This window comes from Phoca vitulina, unplaced genomic scaffold (genome assembly GCF_004348235.1).
Source record: "Phoca vitulina isolate PV1807 unplaced genomic scaffold, GSC_HSeal_1.0 scaffold1, whole genome shotgun sequence".
In the NCBI taxonomy this organism is placed as follows: Eukaryota; Metazoa; Chordata; class Mammalia; order Carnivora; family Phocidae; genus Phoca; species Phoca vitulina.
This window is the reverse complement of record NW_022589704.1, coordinates 51234855-51252521: the sequence shown is the minus strand read 5'-3', so window position 1 is coordinate 51252521 and position 17667 is coordinate 51234855. Positions and strand designations below refer to the sequence as shown.

The 17667-nt window shown below is 36.6% G+C and overlaps 1 protein-coding gene across 1 annotated transcript in view; it reads left to right on the top strand.

Annotated features, from left to right (window-relative positions):
* The window catches only part of ITGA4 (integrin subunit alpha 4), a 78385-nt gene that overhangs the window by 26482 nt on the left and 34236 nt on the right, over positions 1 to 17667 (top strand). Inside the window, exons 10-15 of the mRNA XM_032406999.1 lie at positions 572 to 683; positions 5346 to 5440; positions 6680 to 6770; positions 7367 to 7412; positions 7798 to 7952; positions 10516 to 10670. Coding sequence (XP_032262890.1) covers positions 572 to 683; positions 5346 to 5440; positions 6680 to 6770; positions 7367 to 7412; positions 7798 to 7952; positions 10516 to 10670 — 654 coding nt within the window. The remainder of the gene's footprint in view (positions 1 to 571; positions 684 to 5345; positions 5441 to 6679; positions 6771 to 7366; positions 7413 to 7797; positions 7953 to 10515; positions 10671 to 17667) is intronic.

Below are 17667 nucleotides of genomic sequence, written 5' to 3'. Positions count from 1 at the left end.
CTGATAATACTCTGTATCAAAATTATGTCCACCCTTCAATAACCACCTTGAATATCATCTTTTATGAGATCTCACCTTGCTCTCACAATTAGATATGCTGTCCTTGCTTCTTGACAATACAAAGCAGTTTGTACTTCTGAGTCGTTTACATGTTTGTGCTAAGCCTTCCCTGTAACTAGGCTTCTTCAGGAAGGGGAGTGGTCTTATACACACACTGCCTTGTCCTCTTTTGCCTGTTCACTCTTTGCGTAGTGCATTGCCTTTAGTAGGAACTCAATAAATATTTGTTAGATTGAACTATCAAAATGATTTATTGGATTTTCAAAGCTAGGGATCATGAGTTTGACAATTTTTATGTCCTCTGAGCTCTAATCATACTATTATATGTGTTGACATACTTGATAAATATTTATTAAATTGAACTGAGATGTGTGTACTAAAGCTCAGTCTGTAGTTTGTCCAACTTGTTTGAAGCATTAGAAAAAAATCCATATCCAATTACAAAGGTAAATCATGTGTAAAGTTGTCAGGGAGTGTTATGATGACACCTTTTCTCCCCTTTTCTGTCTAGGGAGCAGTAATGAATGAAATGGAAACAGAGCTCATGGGAAGTGACAAATATGCTGCAAGATTTGGAGAATCTATAGTTAATCTTGGTGACATTGATAATGATGGCTTTGAAGGTAATTCAAAGTATCTAATTCGATACTTGATTTCTGCTTTGAAAATGGTACATGGAAGAGCGTATGAGTGGAATTTTAGGTCATTTGCCTTTGTCTAGAAAATGGAGCCAGAATGTTATGCTAAGTGTATTTTTTTTTTTTAGTGTTACATCTGACTTCTCCTCACTTGTCAGTTACTTATTCTTAATTGATCAGACTCCTTAGACTGTACTATTTGATGATAAGTACAGTAAAGATACTGACAAGACGCAACAGAGGCTGGCTACCAAGCTGGAGCAGGTTCCAGAAGACTCCTGTTGTGCTAGGCATTCATTATTCAGCTGCTGTACTGTGGAAGGATTTGGGGAAATGTGGGAGAGAGGCCTAAGCAGTGATAAGGGGGCAACTGGCAGACCCAGCAATAGTGGCTATTTACCAACTGATATGGAAACCTCTCCAGAATGGAATAGATGTCATTACGGAATCTGTTGCCAGGGTATCAGCCCTGCTGTTGAAGTACCTGTGTCTACCCGCCTTCCCTCTTAACATTGACTTTTTTCAATCTAAAGCTGAGGGGTAACTAAGTCTGGTAAAATTGTGCATAAAATGATGAATGGATCTGAGAGGAGTGTGCGTAATTTCTAGAGTTCAGCACGTAAGTACTTGATGCTTTTAGGGCTCAGAATTGTCTTTCCTCTTGATATGGTCATTGGCGATTGGTATATGGTGATGTTAGGTTGCAATGTACTCGGATACTAGAAATAAGCGAGGGAGTACTCTTAAGTTTTCACTTGTTTAATTTCTGATGCGTAAAGACTTCATTCTACTTGAAATGTATGAAATATGTTTGTCTTCGAGAAGAAAGTTAGCGGGTTATTGAATATCCCTTTTGAATATATATAGAATATACATCACATATCGAATATATGAACCCTATTAAATGTCAGAGAGTGTAATTTGGTGTACAAATATTACCATTTCTAGAGTTTTTCTAGTTCTGTTTTCTGTTTCTGAGTTTAGGTTCTCTTTTAGATTCCACGTCTCAGTGACGTCACACACTGTTAGCCTTTTTCTGACTTATTTCATTGAGCAAAATGCCGTCTAGAACATACATGTGTCACACATGGCAGGATGATTTCTTTTTTATGGCTGAATAGCATTTCTGTTTTGCCAATGAGTAAGCATTTTGTACGTTTTGGATATGAACAAGACCCTGAGGATTTGGAAGCAGGGTCAGTACTTCTTCCCTGAGGCCCTTTCCTCCATATCTGCCTGAGTGAGAAAGCAAGGCACCTGTGTTTTATTTTTCTTTATGTATTTCCCTATTTCTTTACCCCAACTTCTATCTTACTTAATTTTTCGGGAGTAAATGGATGAAGTTACTTTGTGTTCATGGCAGGATGTGTGAGATGGTGTAGAAAGGGGATGAAAATCTCACCTGTTCTTTTTCCCTCCACCTCCAGGCAGAGATGCAAATCAGAGTCAATATCCTCTTACTATGCACACTTTTGTGGTGTTTTCCATAGCAGACCTAAGTTATTTTTGCATTCATCATATCCTTTCCCTTTTTTGTATTCAAAAAAGAAAAAATATGAATTTCCTGTGCACTTAGAAAAGCAAAGCAAGCCATTTGCTAAGGAGATAACCAGTTTGGCAACAGTCCAGCATAAAAATTGCATCAGGAGGATGAGGAAGTTAGGGAAGAGGTACACGGACAGGCCTACATGACGAACATGCCTGGCAGGCAGCATTCAGGTTTCATCCGTAAGAGAGATTTGGCAAAAACCGCTTATTTTTGGTTGAGGTTTTTTCACCTTGAGCATTTTTATGTGACTGTTAGACTATATGTTTGAATATTTTTTGAGCCGAGCCATAAGAAAGTTCTATAATTGTAAATTATAAGCTATATTATTATTACTTTATGTGCCCCTGAAATAAATATTGATCGATTATCAAATCATGAATTGAACAGTTCTTTGACACAGAACAGGAGAAGTCTTCAGGGGAGGAAAACACTGGGTAGGGCCTGTAGAGTTAATGATTCCACAGAGCGTGGGAATGAATGAGCATGGCCTCTGGAGCCAGAATGCAGTGTTTGTATCCCAGCTGCTTCACGTCCAAGCTCTGGGGCCTTGAGCAAGTTATACTCTGTGCCTCAGTTTCCTCATCAGAGTTGGGATCAAAAAATATCTACTCGATATAGTTGTTTTTAGAGTTACATGAGTTAGTACGTGTGAAGCCCCTGGAGTGGTTCCCCGTGTTGTAATAAGCATTGTGTGTTAGCTGATGTTAAAATTATTGTGATTATACCAGTGATAATTATAGTTTACACTAACAATGAAATAAAATGTTCGGATGGAAAGTAGGAAACATTGTCAAATATGTCCGTGTTTGTTCTGTATGTTGTGTCCCAAATGGACTTGCACAGACATAAAAAAAAAAAAAATTAATAATGTGTGTTTTCCTTCTAACTATAATGATTGCTAAAATTTTAGTATTTTCTATAACAGATCCAAATATAATCCTAGAAAATAAGAGTTTGGATCTATATATAAGCTAGGAAAAGACTGAATGCAATCCACATGTCTTCTGCTTGGAATGACCTTGATCTGGGCCTTTTTTATATTTCCTTTGAAAAGGCCCATTTGTATTGTTTCAAGATATGTGCCTTACATCACTACGGCTAGTAACTGTTACTGCAAGAATTTCCATGTATCAACACCTTTGTAGCCCAGACTTATGATCTTCACATCCTAGTTACTCAGGATGTAGCCATGCTGGCTGAAGTCTAAACCGGCCTTGAAGAATGGCATCTGTAACTGGTCTTGTCTTCAGTGGCCACAGGACACTTCTCCCCACACTCCTTCCCTTACCTGCCTGTTCCTCTCCCCTCTCCCTCTCTCCCTTCCTGCTCCTTCCCCTTATGTTCCTGTGAGTATTTAGGCTGTATATATGGCTCCCGGTATTTCAAACTCACCGCCATTGTTCACGTGTGCAATGTTGCCCCTTTGTTACCTGCCATTACGCAGCCCGTTTCCTCTGTCTAAAGTGCCTTCACCCTGTGCTTCTCCTGGCTGTCACCTGTCAATACGGAGTCTCAGCTTGGGGCTTCCTCTTCTATGTGAAGCCTTCCATCATTTCCCCCACCGTCTCATATGTGGTATTTTTATTCTGGTTTTACCTCCCTTCTTCCCCACAAGAATAAAGTTCCTTTTCGTGGTACTGCCGTGTATGACCAGCACCTGGAAAATGCCCAGAATACAGTAGTTGTTCAGTAGTTGTCCACTGAATAAATCACTGAATGGGTATAGTTGTATATGAGAATTTAAAATACTTTGCACAGGTCAAGAGAGCAGCCTTACTATGTCTAAACTATAAATATAAGGTATGTCTATCACTTACTTCTTGATTTTAGAAATTGTACAGCATTTGGAGCACCTGGCTGACTTAGTCGGTTGAACATGCGACTCTTGATCTTGGGGTCGTAGTTTTGAACCCCACGTTGGGTGTAGAGATTACTTAAAAATAAAATCTTGAAGAGGAACCTGGAGGTTCAGTTGGTAGAGCATGTGACTCTTGATCTCAGGGTGGTGAGTTTGAGCCCCAAATTGGGCATGGAGGCTACTTAGAAAAAATTTTTTTTAAATTGTACTGCATTTGGCATAGAATTATATTTCAAGAAGGTTTTTATTCTCATTGAAACAGCAGTCAGAAATTACTACTGTAGTTGTTAAAGTTTTAAATCTGATAAATTAGTAAGTATTGACTATCATGAAAGCAAACTTTCTGTATTTTAGGTTTCTGTTGAAGTAATAAGAAAACATTACATGTGAATAAACACATGAATATACCCAAATAAATAGACATAATACCTTGTAACACTAATGAAATGCTCTTGCAACTATAGAATGTTATTTTTCTCCTGTGCGTTTTGTATTTATGGCCCTTAAGCAACCATGTCATTCATAGTTTGTTTTCTCTTGCTTATGTCAGTTGATTAACTATTTTTTCTCCTGGCATCATAATCTGATGTGAATCCCAAGTCATAAAAGTGATGCAGTCATTACTTTACAGAACAACTTCACTTTCCAAAATCTAGTTTGCATGTATGTACGTGTATAAATACAGATATCCTTAACAAATACCTTAATTGCTTTCACTGGAACAGGAATTTAGAAGTCCTTTTGCAAATAAAGTAAAACCCAGAGCTCAAAATAAAGAATCTTAGGGTTATAATACTCACAGATGATAATTTATGTGCTGGGCTCTGCTCTAAACACTTTACATGAGCTACATCCAATGCTGAGGGTGAGTTCTTCTCTTATGATCCCATGCTATAGGTGAGGGACCTGAGACACGATGAAGTTAAGATATGGGCCTGGCTGGGGGTCAGGCTTTGGTGGTTTGGCTGGAGAGCCCACATCCTTAACCATTGTGTTAGAGTGTGTCTCAGACCTGTTCACCCTGCTGCTTCGATGTGCAGATGATTCTGCACAGTCCTGTACATTGTTATGATGATATTTATTTTGTGATACTTTTTTCTGTCTAGTGAGTAAAGTATTTGTTTTTTTTTATAAGGAATTTTCTTATGTGATATGATTAAGTATGAAAGTTTTCAGAGTTGCATTCTTTATACTAAGAATTTATTTATTTATTTTTTTTGCCATTGAAATTCTGGAATAGATGTCGCGATTGGAGCTCCACAAGAAGATGACTTGCGAGGTGCTATTTATATTTACAATGGCCGAGCAGATGGGATCTCATCAGCGTTCTCACAGGTAGAATACTACTCTGTTTCAGAAAGAAGCATTGATAATAAACGATTCCTGAAACTTCCAGTGTTAGTGTGGACTTATTTTTCTTAATTTGCTCTTTCAAGTGTTTAATATCTATTTCACCCTTTTCTTATGATAAGAGTAGGTGGTCTCATTTTGAAGGTCGTTAATAACGCTTTGAAATCATTTTTTTCCATAACTGTTTTGGTTCACATCCATTCTTGTTTGTTTGTTTGTTTGTTTTGATGTAGTGTTCCATGCATTCTCGTTTGTTTTTAACCTACTGAAGATTTTCTTTGCGTTCCACAAATTTATGTTCTGAGATGGTATCCGTACTGTTTTGAATAAGCCCATGTGGCTTTGATTAACTGTGTCTTGCCTTGTGCCTAAAGCCCCATATTTCAGGGAGGTCACACTGGGAGAGCGAACACATGATACTCTGCTCCTTTCAGGCGCAGCTTCAAGATGGACGCTTTTAATAAAGTTCCCTGATCTAACTCTGACTTTACTTTTGTTTTTTGACAAATCAGGGTATTTCGGTGCATAGAAAACACTCCATACACATGCAGAGAAGTTTTTCTAAAGATACTTTTATGGAAATATTAGCTAATACTGTTATTTTTGGTGGAGCAAAATGGGCAAATGGTTCTCCATATTTAACATGAGAAATCTATACTTGTCTAGTAAAAATTACTGATTTTCTTAGCATGGATAGCAGGCTGATACATGTAAATCAGCATCTGGATGTGAAATTAGACCTATGGAATAGGAAACACATGTCTGACTTCAGTTGTCACATGCTAGGAAACAGTCTGGCTCAATAGGGTGGCTTTCATCATAAGCCTGAGGAGTAGGCTCCACTAAGTGACTATGCATGTCTCCTATTCCAAACTACTTGTTTGGTTTTTCATGTTCATCTGGGAAATAAATACAGAGCCTGAAAGGAGACTGGGGAGAGGGAGTCAAGGCTGGTTAAGAAGATCTGTACTATATAATTTTCTCTTTGTGATTTTTTTTTTCTAGTCACAAAGTAATTTTTTTCTTCTAGTCACAAAGTAGATGTCACCTGCCCAATTCAAACTGGAAACTTTTGTTTCTCTTAGATGCATGTATTTGACTTAAATGCATTTTGTTAGAAAATGTGCCTGGGTGTTGTAAGGCTCATTATTTAACTAAATCATTGCTTCTCTGAGATATCAGGTGTTCAAAAACTGCTTCCTACTCAACTTACCTATTTTTCAGAGAATTGAAGGACTTCAAATCAGTGAATCATTAAGTATGTTTGGACAGTCTATATCTGGACAAATTGATGCAGATAATAATGGTTATGTAGGTGAGTATAAAATCATATTTCATAAATTGAAATGAGCTCTATTGTGGATGTTGCTTTATTGCAAAGTACATAAAACTGGTATGGAAAAGTTCTAATCTACTGGTAATTTATTTCCTTCATTTTTAAAGCTCTTTTGAATTCAAGGATGGGTCAGAAACGATCAAATAATTCCTCAGCTTTACAGTGTTAGTTACTTGACATTTTATTCTTTGTTCTTGAAAAAATGAAAAGCACCTATGAAAATAAATCAAACATAAGATGCTGAAAAGAAAGACTTTTTTTTTTGTACTTTGAGAGGAGATTCCTAGGTGAATGTTTGTAGTTAAAAAATTGAGTATTTTTTTAGTAAGCTTATCTTTATATCCTATTTTTATCATAAAGTTTTTTTGTAGTAAAGGGATGGATGTTATTATAGATGAATAGACTCAGACAAATGTGGAATGAATCCTCAGATGTAAGTATATCTTTTCTAATTAATTTTCTGTAAATTGTGTTTTGATACAGTCAAAAGGTGAAACATAGTGAAGTATTTATGGCTGAAAAATGATTCTCTTTGACTAATCATGTTCATTAATCTGTTGTTTTTCATCCTCCAGATGTGGCAGTTGGTGCTTTTCGGTCTGATTCTGCTGTGTTGTTAAGGTAAGGTTGATGCATTTTACTGCTTAATGACAATTGGGCTTAATTGTAAATGATGGGAGGCAATTTTTAAAATCAGCATTGATGGTGACCTCATAATGCATTTTTTTTATTTTCTGATATTTTATTGAACTTTAGGATACTCTTTCCACCTTACGTGGATATTATAATTAAACAAACCATCAAGCAAAGTCAATATTTTTAGCATTTAAAAGAAAATTTCTCTTGATTCATGCACCGAAATGTAATTGAGTGTATATGCACATAGTGTTAATAAAGCAATTTCATGAAGTTACTTGGATGATGGCAACTGACAAAACAAATGCAGTTTCTTCTTAAGGAAAAAATAATTCTGCGGTTAATATTGCTAATTTTATTTCCTTTTTAGGACAAGACCTGTTGTGATTGTCAAAGCTTCCTTAAACCATCCTGAGTCAGTAAATAGAACAAATTTTGACTGTGTTGAAAATGGATTGCCTTCTGTGTGCATGGATCTAACACTCTGTTTCTCATACAAGGGCAAAGAGGTTCCAGGTTATATTGGTAAGGGTGCCCTTACAGAATTTACCCTGCCTGAGTGTGCACTCCACTCATTCATCTCGTGGTCCTCTTCTGAGCCCTCACTGTGTCTCACCTTAGAGGCCAAGACACTTGCTGCCTCATCTCTTGGGTTCTTGTGTTGTTCTTACCAACGAGAGGGGCACCATAGGAGGCTATCGTTGTCTAGAAGTTATGACAAGAAGAAAAGCGGGAGTATCACTTGCTATATTAGGGTGAGCTAAACTGAGCTTCATAGGTAAGATCTCTTTAGAATAGAAAGAACATTCTCACAGCTTCTCCTCCATTTAACTGGGCTCCTTCTATAGCTGAAGCTGGCTTAAGTTGGAAGTCCTGAGAGGGAGAAGAGTCTTTTCTTTATATTTTATCCTTTGAGTAACTGAAGAAGCTTATCTCAAATCTAGACGCTGATTCCAATTTCCATAAATAACACACATCTCTCAAAGATTTTCTGTGACTGTCAGCTCCTGAGAGCCACATCCTTTTCCCTTTACTTAGGTAGCTCTCAGTTAGCTGCTCTGGAGAAAGTAGCATTGATCTGGCTCATGCAAAATTGTGGTTAATGTCAAATCACATATATGTGACTTTGTGTATATTACATTTTTTCTAGCAGGTTATGTTCCTGTTTATGTTATACTTAAGCTAATATTAGAATGACTAATGAAACTAGCCAATGGTAGGGGAGAAGCATACCCAGGTTTTTTATTTGGACGTTAATAATATATACAGTTCATGAGCCACGCAAGACCTATCAAGAGTTGATTGTATTTGTGACCCTGCGGGCTCTCATCATCCAAACATCATGAAGGGCAGCAAATACACTGAACCAAACTATGGGTACATAGTTTCAGAGGTCTCAGTCCGCATTAGCCTGTAATGAGAAGTACAGAATGAGCCTAGTAGATCTACTTTAGATCAAACTCATTTTTAAAAGTGCACTGCCGAAGTCCTGGCTAGAGCCACCGTGGTAGGACAGTGAGCAAAACCTTAATCTAAGGTTACAGGTCGGAGAAGTGCTAATGTCAGAGCATGGCCCCAGGAACACAGTAACACGGTCACACTGATGGATTATCTGAACGATACACGTTAAGCAGATACAACTGTTTCTCTTTATGCAAAATCAGTGCTTGTCCGACTACCAATTCCATTGTGACCAGACATTTTTAAAAATCGTTGAAAACAAATATATGAAACTCATAAATAATCACAACATTGTTACAAATACAAGCTTTACAGTTGCATAAAATGAGTCCTTGGGAGAAATAATTCACATGGTAAGCATGTTTATAAAATGAGGATGTTTTGCCACTTACTACAAGTGGGTTTTTATTTACCTTTTTTTTATTTACTTTTTGTGTGAACACACGGTGATGAATTGTAGATCGTTGTTTCAATTGCAGCCAAGCCTCTGAGGCACTGAATCTCAGCTATTGTAATTTTGAAGCCAATTGACTTGGACTTTGTTATTTATTTTCTAAATAAAAGTAAGGTTAAAAAATTGATTTGAAGTTTGTAGGAGTATTACAGGTTTTATACTTCTGTTGCCTTGAAATTAGTAGATAAAATCCTTCTAGAAGAGTAAGTTGCTCCTCAAATGTGAACGAACACTTCAGGAATTAAATAAACCCTTTAAAATATCATTTATGAATTATTGCGCCTATATAATGAGCTGATATCTCAGCAAACTATTAGATGTAGATTGTTTTGCAAAGAACCCTTTTAGATTTAAAAAATGGCTCTTTCTTGGTAATATCTGGCTTGGAATTTTTTTGGTTGCTTGTTAATTTTACTTAGATCTTTGCTGGTTGAGGATATTCATTAGCAGATGATTATTTACTATGTCAGATTTGAAGTAAATCTTACCAGACTGCCAGAATATTGAGAGAATGTCAGTATTTTGCACAAATCAACACTGGAAGTTCAAACTGGAAACCAATGAGAACACAGAGGAGATTAATCAGGGTCCAGGGCTGGAAAAGGAGACATCTTTGAGTAAACTGTTGATATAGGTTTGTAATGTTCACATTACATTTTAAAAAATAATAAATAGCAACCTCTCAAATCAGAAACAAACAGAAAGAAATGAACCTAACCATACACAAAATTAGTTATGTAACCACACAAGATAGAATTATCACAAGTGGCGTTTGAGTGTAGTGTTCTGTCTATGCTTCCTTAGTTAGATATTCGAAGGACATAAAGGACTCCAGAGAAATCTGAAACTTTGCTCAGAACTTTTATTAGGAGTCACAGGTTTAGTATTGTAGTTTTGAAACGTTTATATGTAGGAAGATTAAGTAAATGAAGATGTTAATAGTTAAAAAGTAGAAACCTAGAGAAAAGTTTGTAAATTTTTTATAACAATTGTAACAATCAGTATTTTTAAATTGTTTCCTCTTCCATATTTTAGGCTAGTTTTTAGAAGCCTTTTAATGAAGAGAATTTAAGATACTTCTAGTGTTGGGATATAATTTTGACTATTTTCACTTAAAAATAATGCTTTTAGGGAATTATTTATATTAATTGCAATTCTCTCTGCATTTTGCAGTTTTGTTTTATAACATGAGTCTGGATGTGAACCGGAAGATAGACTCTCCATCGAGATTTTACTTTTCTTCTAATGGAACGTCGGATGTGATCACAGGCAGCATAAAAGTGTCAAGCAGAGGAGCTAACTGCAGAACACATGAAGCATTTCTGCGGGTAATGTAAACTCATTTTTATGAATGCATATGTAAACTTCAGTATTATCACTATAGTAAAAATCTTACTGCATTGGTATCCTTTTATAAAATGTGGTTACAAGCAAGTGTGATCCCCGCCTAAACTAGCTGACCTGTTCATTGTTCCAGAGTTAAAATGTTTAACAGTCCTGTGACCTGGATCATCCAGGGTCCACTTTTTGCATCTTCTTTATTTCACATTTATGACACTTGACTGCATCACTCTTTTTTAAAGATTTGCCTTTTCCTTCCTACAATTGCTATCTCCGTATCCCTGTTTATACACTTCCCGAGAAATGCACGGAGTGAGTAGCACTGCTGAGCCTCAGATCTGTTCCCCTGGTAGGGTTTTTTTTGGTGGGGGGAGGAAGCAGGGAAGTTGGTTTGTTTTTCATGTGACTCTAGTGAAGCAGAATCCACCATGACTGCTTTCGGATCAGGCCTTTGTCCCCGTGCCAGCACTATCAGATGTCAGTGGAAACCTGCACAGTTGCAGTGTGTGGGCATCATCTGTGGGCCAGGACAATGGCTCTCAGGATGTTTGGGGGTATGTCCTGCCAAAGCACAGCCAGTTTCATCTTTCTTTCATTAAAACACTCATTCCCAGACCGATCGTCCCATTCCTTGCCTTGGTCAACATTTTTTTCACGTGAAGCAGTGCCAGGTCTTTCTCATTAGGGAATGGTGTACTTCATCAGAGAATCTATTGTCACAAAAAAGCCCAACTATTCCCGGGAGCCTTTTCTGGGATTTCAAATGGTTGCCTCAGCTTAGAACTTAATTTTCCCTGAGATACTTATTCCAAGCAAATGCAAACAAACATCAAGACTCTAACACTATTAAATGCTAAGAGTAATAATCCCTATGCTCTTTCCTCATTTCCCTTAACAGTTTTTACTGTCCTACTAGAATAAATCTATTAGGTGGTCGAGAGCCAGAAGTATAGATGATATTAATGTAACCATTATTTATATGGTAGGGATTAAAGAGGGTTTGTTTGGTTTTTTTTAAATCCTATATAGCTGTGATTTTACTTAGGTTAGTCAATTTTGGAGACTATCATTGAGACCATTTTCAAGGCAGTAAAAGGGCCAACATTAGACATTCACAAAGAAACCTATTGTGTTGAATTTATATCAATGACAGGAAATTGACCTGACTTCTTTAGCCCTTTGTTTCTTGGCATTGTTCCAACAAGTAAGGGTTCATCAAAATTTTACATTTTCAGCAGAATAATTTGCAGTGAAAAGGACAATTTAGCAGAGGTTTCTGTGTTATCGACGCATACTTGTACTCTTACCCTGGTATGGATGGCAGCAGGTTACAGCCATTGACTTTCGACCATACTGTCAATACCAGACAAAAGCACTTATCTCTGGGATTGGTACATAGTAGCGTTTTTTTTTTTTTTTTATAAAGTGAAACCATTATTAAAATTAAAACAGCTCTAGTTGTGATTCAGGAAGATAGGGAAATATAATGAGTGCATTTTCCACCCCCACCAGCATGGTAGCGGGAGGTATTCAGAAACATGGACATTACTGTGCTTCTCCAGTCCAAAGGATTGGGACAGAAATTGATACTCTTCTGCCATCTTAATGATAGTAGAAAAGATGAACAGTAGTCAGGATGCCTGGATTGTCCCTTTGTTCCATAAACCTTGCCCCGTATCAGGAGTGTTAATGGGCATATTCAGCATCCCTTACAGTGAAATGAGGTGGCACTTGCTAATCATGTAGCCAGGCCCACAGCCCCTACTTCTAAGAAGACTCTGCTTGCCGGTTGGGCACATTTTCCTTGTGTAGTTGTTCCCTTTGGTCATACCAGTGAAGTTCCACCTCTCCATCCACACAATTAATTCCACAGGTATTTGAGTACCAATGTTGCATCAGGTTCCATTTGAGACACTTGCGTATAGTAGTGAATGAAATATAAAAAAGATCACTACCCTCCCTGAGTTTACAGTCTAGTGGAGTGAGACAAACCACGTGATAAACATGAAATTTTATACCATTTTAGAAGATATGAGTGATTGAAAAAGGAGAAAGGGCAGAGTACAGGAAATTGTGGAGTGCTGGGAAAGAAATGAAGGGTGCGTTTTATTTATTGAAGTAAAATTAACATACAGTGTTATATTAGTTTTAGATGTTGAATATAACAATTTAACAATTTTATACATTAGTGCCCATCATGATAAATGTGTTCTTTTTTAAATTTTGACTCCAGAGTAGTTAACCTACAGTGTTATATTAGTTTCAGGTGTACAATATAGTGATTCAATAGTTCCACGTATTACTCGGTGCTCATAAGACAAGTGTACTCTTAATCCCCTTTATCTGTTGCACCCATGCCCCCAACTTCCCTCTCTCTGTTCTCTGCATTTGAGTCTGTTTTTGTTTCTCTCTTTTTCTTTGATAGTTTTGTTTTTTAAATTCTATAAATGAGTGAAATTGTATGGCATTTGTCTTTATCTGACTTATTTTATTTAACATTATACCCTGTGGTCCATCCACGTTGTTGCAGATGGCAAGATCTCGTTTTTTTTTATGGCTGAGTAATATTCCTCTGTGTGTGTGTGGGTGTGTGTGTGTGTGTGTGTGTGTGTAAGTGTATACACAACATCTTTATCAGTGGACACTTGGGCTGCTTTCCTCTCTTGACTATTGTTAATAATGCTGTAGTAATAGGGGTGCATATTTTTTTGAATTAGTGTTTTCATTGTCTTTGGGTAGATACCCAGTAATGGAATTACTAGATCATATGGTAATACTATTTTTAATTTTTTGAGGAACCTCCATACTGTTTTTCCACAGTGGCTACACCAGTTTGCATTCCCACCAACAGTCCACAAGGGTTCCTTTTTCTCTACATCGTTGCCGATACTTGTTATTTCTTATCTTTTATATTCTAACCATTCTCACAAGTGTAAGATTCTGATTCTAGCCATATCTATCTCTTGTGGGTTTTTTTAAAGATTTTATTTATTTATTTGACAGAGAGCGAGAGAGCACAAGCAGGGGAGCAGCAGAGGGAGAGGGAGAAGCAGGCTCCTGGCTGAGCAGGGAGCCCAATGTGGGGCTTGATCCTGGTTCTAGTAGTTTTTTGGTAGAGTCTTTAGGGTGTTCTATATATGGAATCATTTCATCTGCAAATAGTGAAAGTTTAACTTTTTCCTTACCAATGTGGATGGCTTTTATTTCTTCTTCTTGTCTGATTGCTGGGTAGGACTTCCCATACTATGTTGAGTAAAGGTGGTGAGAGTAGGCATCCTTGTTTTGTTCCTGTTCTTAGAGGAAAAGCTTTCAGTTTTTCACCATTGAGTATAATTTTAGCTATGGGTTTTTTACATATGGCCTTTATAATGTTGAGGTATATTCCCTTTAAATCTACTTTGTTGGGAGTTTTTATCATGAGTGAATGTTGTACTTTGTCAGATGCTTTTTCTGCATCTGTTGAGATGATCATACAGTTTTTATCCTTTATCTTATTGATTTGATGTACCACATTGATTGACTTGTGAATATTGAATCACCATTGTATCTCTGGAATAAATCCCACTTGATTGTGATAAATGATTTTTTTAATGTATTACTGAATTTAGTTTGCTAATATTTTGTTGAAGATTTTTCATCTATGTTAATCATGGAAATTGGCCTATAATTTTCTTCTTTTGTAGTGTCTTTATTTGGTCTTGGTATCAGGCTAATGCTGGCCTCATAGAATGAATTTGGAAGTTTTACTTCCTCTTCTATTTTTTGGAATAGTTTGAGAAGAATAGGTATTAACTCTTTAAATGCTGGGTAGAATTCACTGTGAAGTCATCTGGTCCTGGACTTTTGTTTGTTGGGAGTTCTTTGATTACCGATTCAATTTCACTGCTAGTAATCAGTCTGTTCAAATTTTCTATTTCTTTCTGATTCAGTCTTGGAAGGTTACATGTTTCTAGGAATTTGTCCATTTCTTCTATGTTGTCCAATTTCTTGGCATATAATTTTTTCATAATATTCTCTTATAATCCTTTGTATTTTTTGTGGTGTCAGTTTCTCCTTTTTCACTTCTGATTTTATTTTTGGTCTTCTCTCTTATTTTTTTCTTGGTGAGTCTGGGCTAAAGATTTATCAATTTTGTTGAACTTTTCAAAGAACCAGCTCCTGGTTTCCTTGATCTTTTCTATTGTTTTGTGTTGTTTTGTTTTTGTTGTTGTTTGTGTTTTTTTGTGGTTTTTTTTAGTCTCTATTTCATTTGCTTGTTCTCTGATCTTTATTATTTCCTTCCTTCTACCAATTTTAGGTTTTGTTTGTTCTTGTTTTTCTAGTTCCTTCAGGTGTAAGGTTGAGTTGTTTGCTTGAGTTTTTTCGTTTCTTGAGGTATGTCTGTATTACTATAAAATTTCCCTCTTAGAACTGCTTTTGCTGCATCCTAAATATTTTGGACAGTTGTGTTTCCATGTATTTTATTTCCTTTTTGATTTCTTGGTTTGCCCATTCATTGTTTAGTACCATGTTGTTTAGCCTCCATGTGTTTGTGCTTTTTTCCAGTTTTCTTTTTTTTTTTTTAAGATTTTTTTAAATGTATTTATTTGACAGAGAAATAGCACAAGTAGGCAGAGCGGCAGGCAGAGTGAAAGGGAGAAGCAGGCTCTCTGCTGAGCAGGGAGCCGGATGCGGGGCTCAATCCCAGGAGCCTGGGATCATGACCTGAGCCGAAGGCAGGCGCTTAACTGACTGAGCCACCCAGGCGCCCCTTTTTTCCAGTTTTCTTGTAACCGATTTCTAGTTTCATATTCTTGTGGTCAAAAAAGATGCATGATATGATTTCAGTCTTATTAAAATTTATTGGGACTTGTTTTGTGGCCTAACATGTGATCTCGCCTGGAGAATGTTCCATGTGCACTTGGAAAGAATGTGCATTCTGCTGTTTTTGGATGGAATGTTCTGTATGTATCTGTTAGGTCCATCTGGTCTAATGTGTCATTGAAAGCCACTATTTCCTTGTTGATTTTCTGTTCGGAATGTCTGTCCAGTGTTATAAATGGGGTGTTAAAGTTCCCTGCTATTACTGTAATCCCATCAGTTTCTCCCTTTTTATATGTTAATAATTGCTTTATGTATTTTGGTGCTCCCATGTTGGGTGCATAGATACAATTGTTACATCTTCTTGATGTATTTTCCCTTTATATAGTGCCCTTCTTTCTCTCTTGCAACAGTCTTTGTTTTAAAGTCTATTTTGTCTGATAGAAGGATTGCTGCTGTAGCTTTTTTTTTTCACTTGCATGTATGTATATGTTTTTTATCCCTTCATTTTCAGTCTGCATGTATCTTTAGGTCTGAAGTGGGTCTCTTATAGTCAGCATATAGATGGGTCTTGTTATTTTAATCCATTCAGTCACCCTCTGTCTTTTGACTGAAGCATTTAGTCCATTTGCATTTAAAGTAATTATTGCTGGGTATGTATTTATTGCCATCTTATTACTTGTTTTATGGTTGTTTTTAAGTTCTCTGCTCCTTTCTTCTCTTGCTCTCTCCCCTTGTGGTTTGATGGCCTCCTTTAGTGTTATACTTGGATTTCTGTCTCTTGATTTTTGTGTATCTATTATAGGTTTTTGATTTGCAGTTACCATGAGGATCATATGTAACATCCTAAGTGTATAGCAATCTGTATTAAGTTGATGGTCATTTAAGTTTAATCCCATTCTAAAAGCACTACATTTTTACTCCGTCCTCCACATTGTATGTATATAATGTTATATTTTCCATCCTTTTTTTGTGAGTTCCTTGACTGATTTTGTAGATAAAATTGATTTTACTCCTTTTGTGTTTTAACCTCCGTATTGGTTTCATAAGTGATTAATCTACTACCTTTATTGTGTGATTGCATCTACCTTTGAAATTGTTCCCTTTCATAATTTTCTTTTTTTTTAATTTTATTATGTTATGTTAATCACCATACATTACATCATTAGTTTTTGATGTAGTGTTCCGTGATTCATTGTTTGCGTATAACACCCAGTGCTCCATTCAATACGTGCCCTCCTTAATACCCATCACCAGGCTAACACATCCTCCCACCCCCCTCCCCTCTAGAACCCTCAGTTTGTTTCTCAGAGCCCATAGTCTCTCATGCTTCATCTCCCCCTCCGATTCCCCCCCCTTCATTTTCCCCTTCCTACTATCTTCTTTTTTTTTTTTTAACGTATAATGTATTATTTGTTTCAGAGGTACAGGTCTGTGATTCATCAGGCTTACACAATTCACAGCGCTCACCATAGCACATACGCTCCCCAAATGTTTAATTTTTTACACCTTACAGTGTTTTATCTATTGAAATTCTCTTTTATTAGATGTCACTTTGCCCACGATGAAAATGTTTTCTCATCCATATACATATGTGACAATGAATCTCTGTCTTTGCTATATTCATATATACAACTTGATTAGATCTTAGTGATTTCTTAGTACAAGTTCTTAGAACATGGGATAATTTTGAGGTTGCTTTGATTTAGGGAAACTCAATTAACAATTGGCAGCAGTTTTTAGAAATGTCTGAGCAGCTGTGGTGGAGTGAGACTTCCCTTAAGGCTTTTATAGATGATATTTCTTGGTTGATCTTGATGGAATCTCTACATCAAAATATTCAGTGATGTTTGAGAAGAGAAGATGATTAGTAAAGTGGGACAACAAATAAAGTAACAAGATTCTCACCTTGCTTGCAACATTTCCAGTAAAAGCTAGAAATATGTAGCTTACTCATCAGACCAGGAATGCCTGTCCCCATTGATATTCGGAGATCCAGGGAGTTCAGTGGCTTTAGCATGTTGTATAATTATGAAATCAACCCACCCACATATACAGTAGATTAGTTCATTCTTTCCCTTGATTTCTCAAATTTCTAGATTTTTGGATTTCTGAAGTAAAGGAATTTTATTTTGTTACGTAAGTTCTGAAACCCATCTTTTTCAATAATAACTGCAAGGAAAT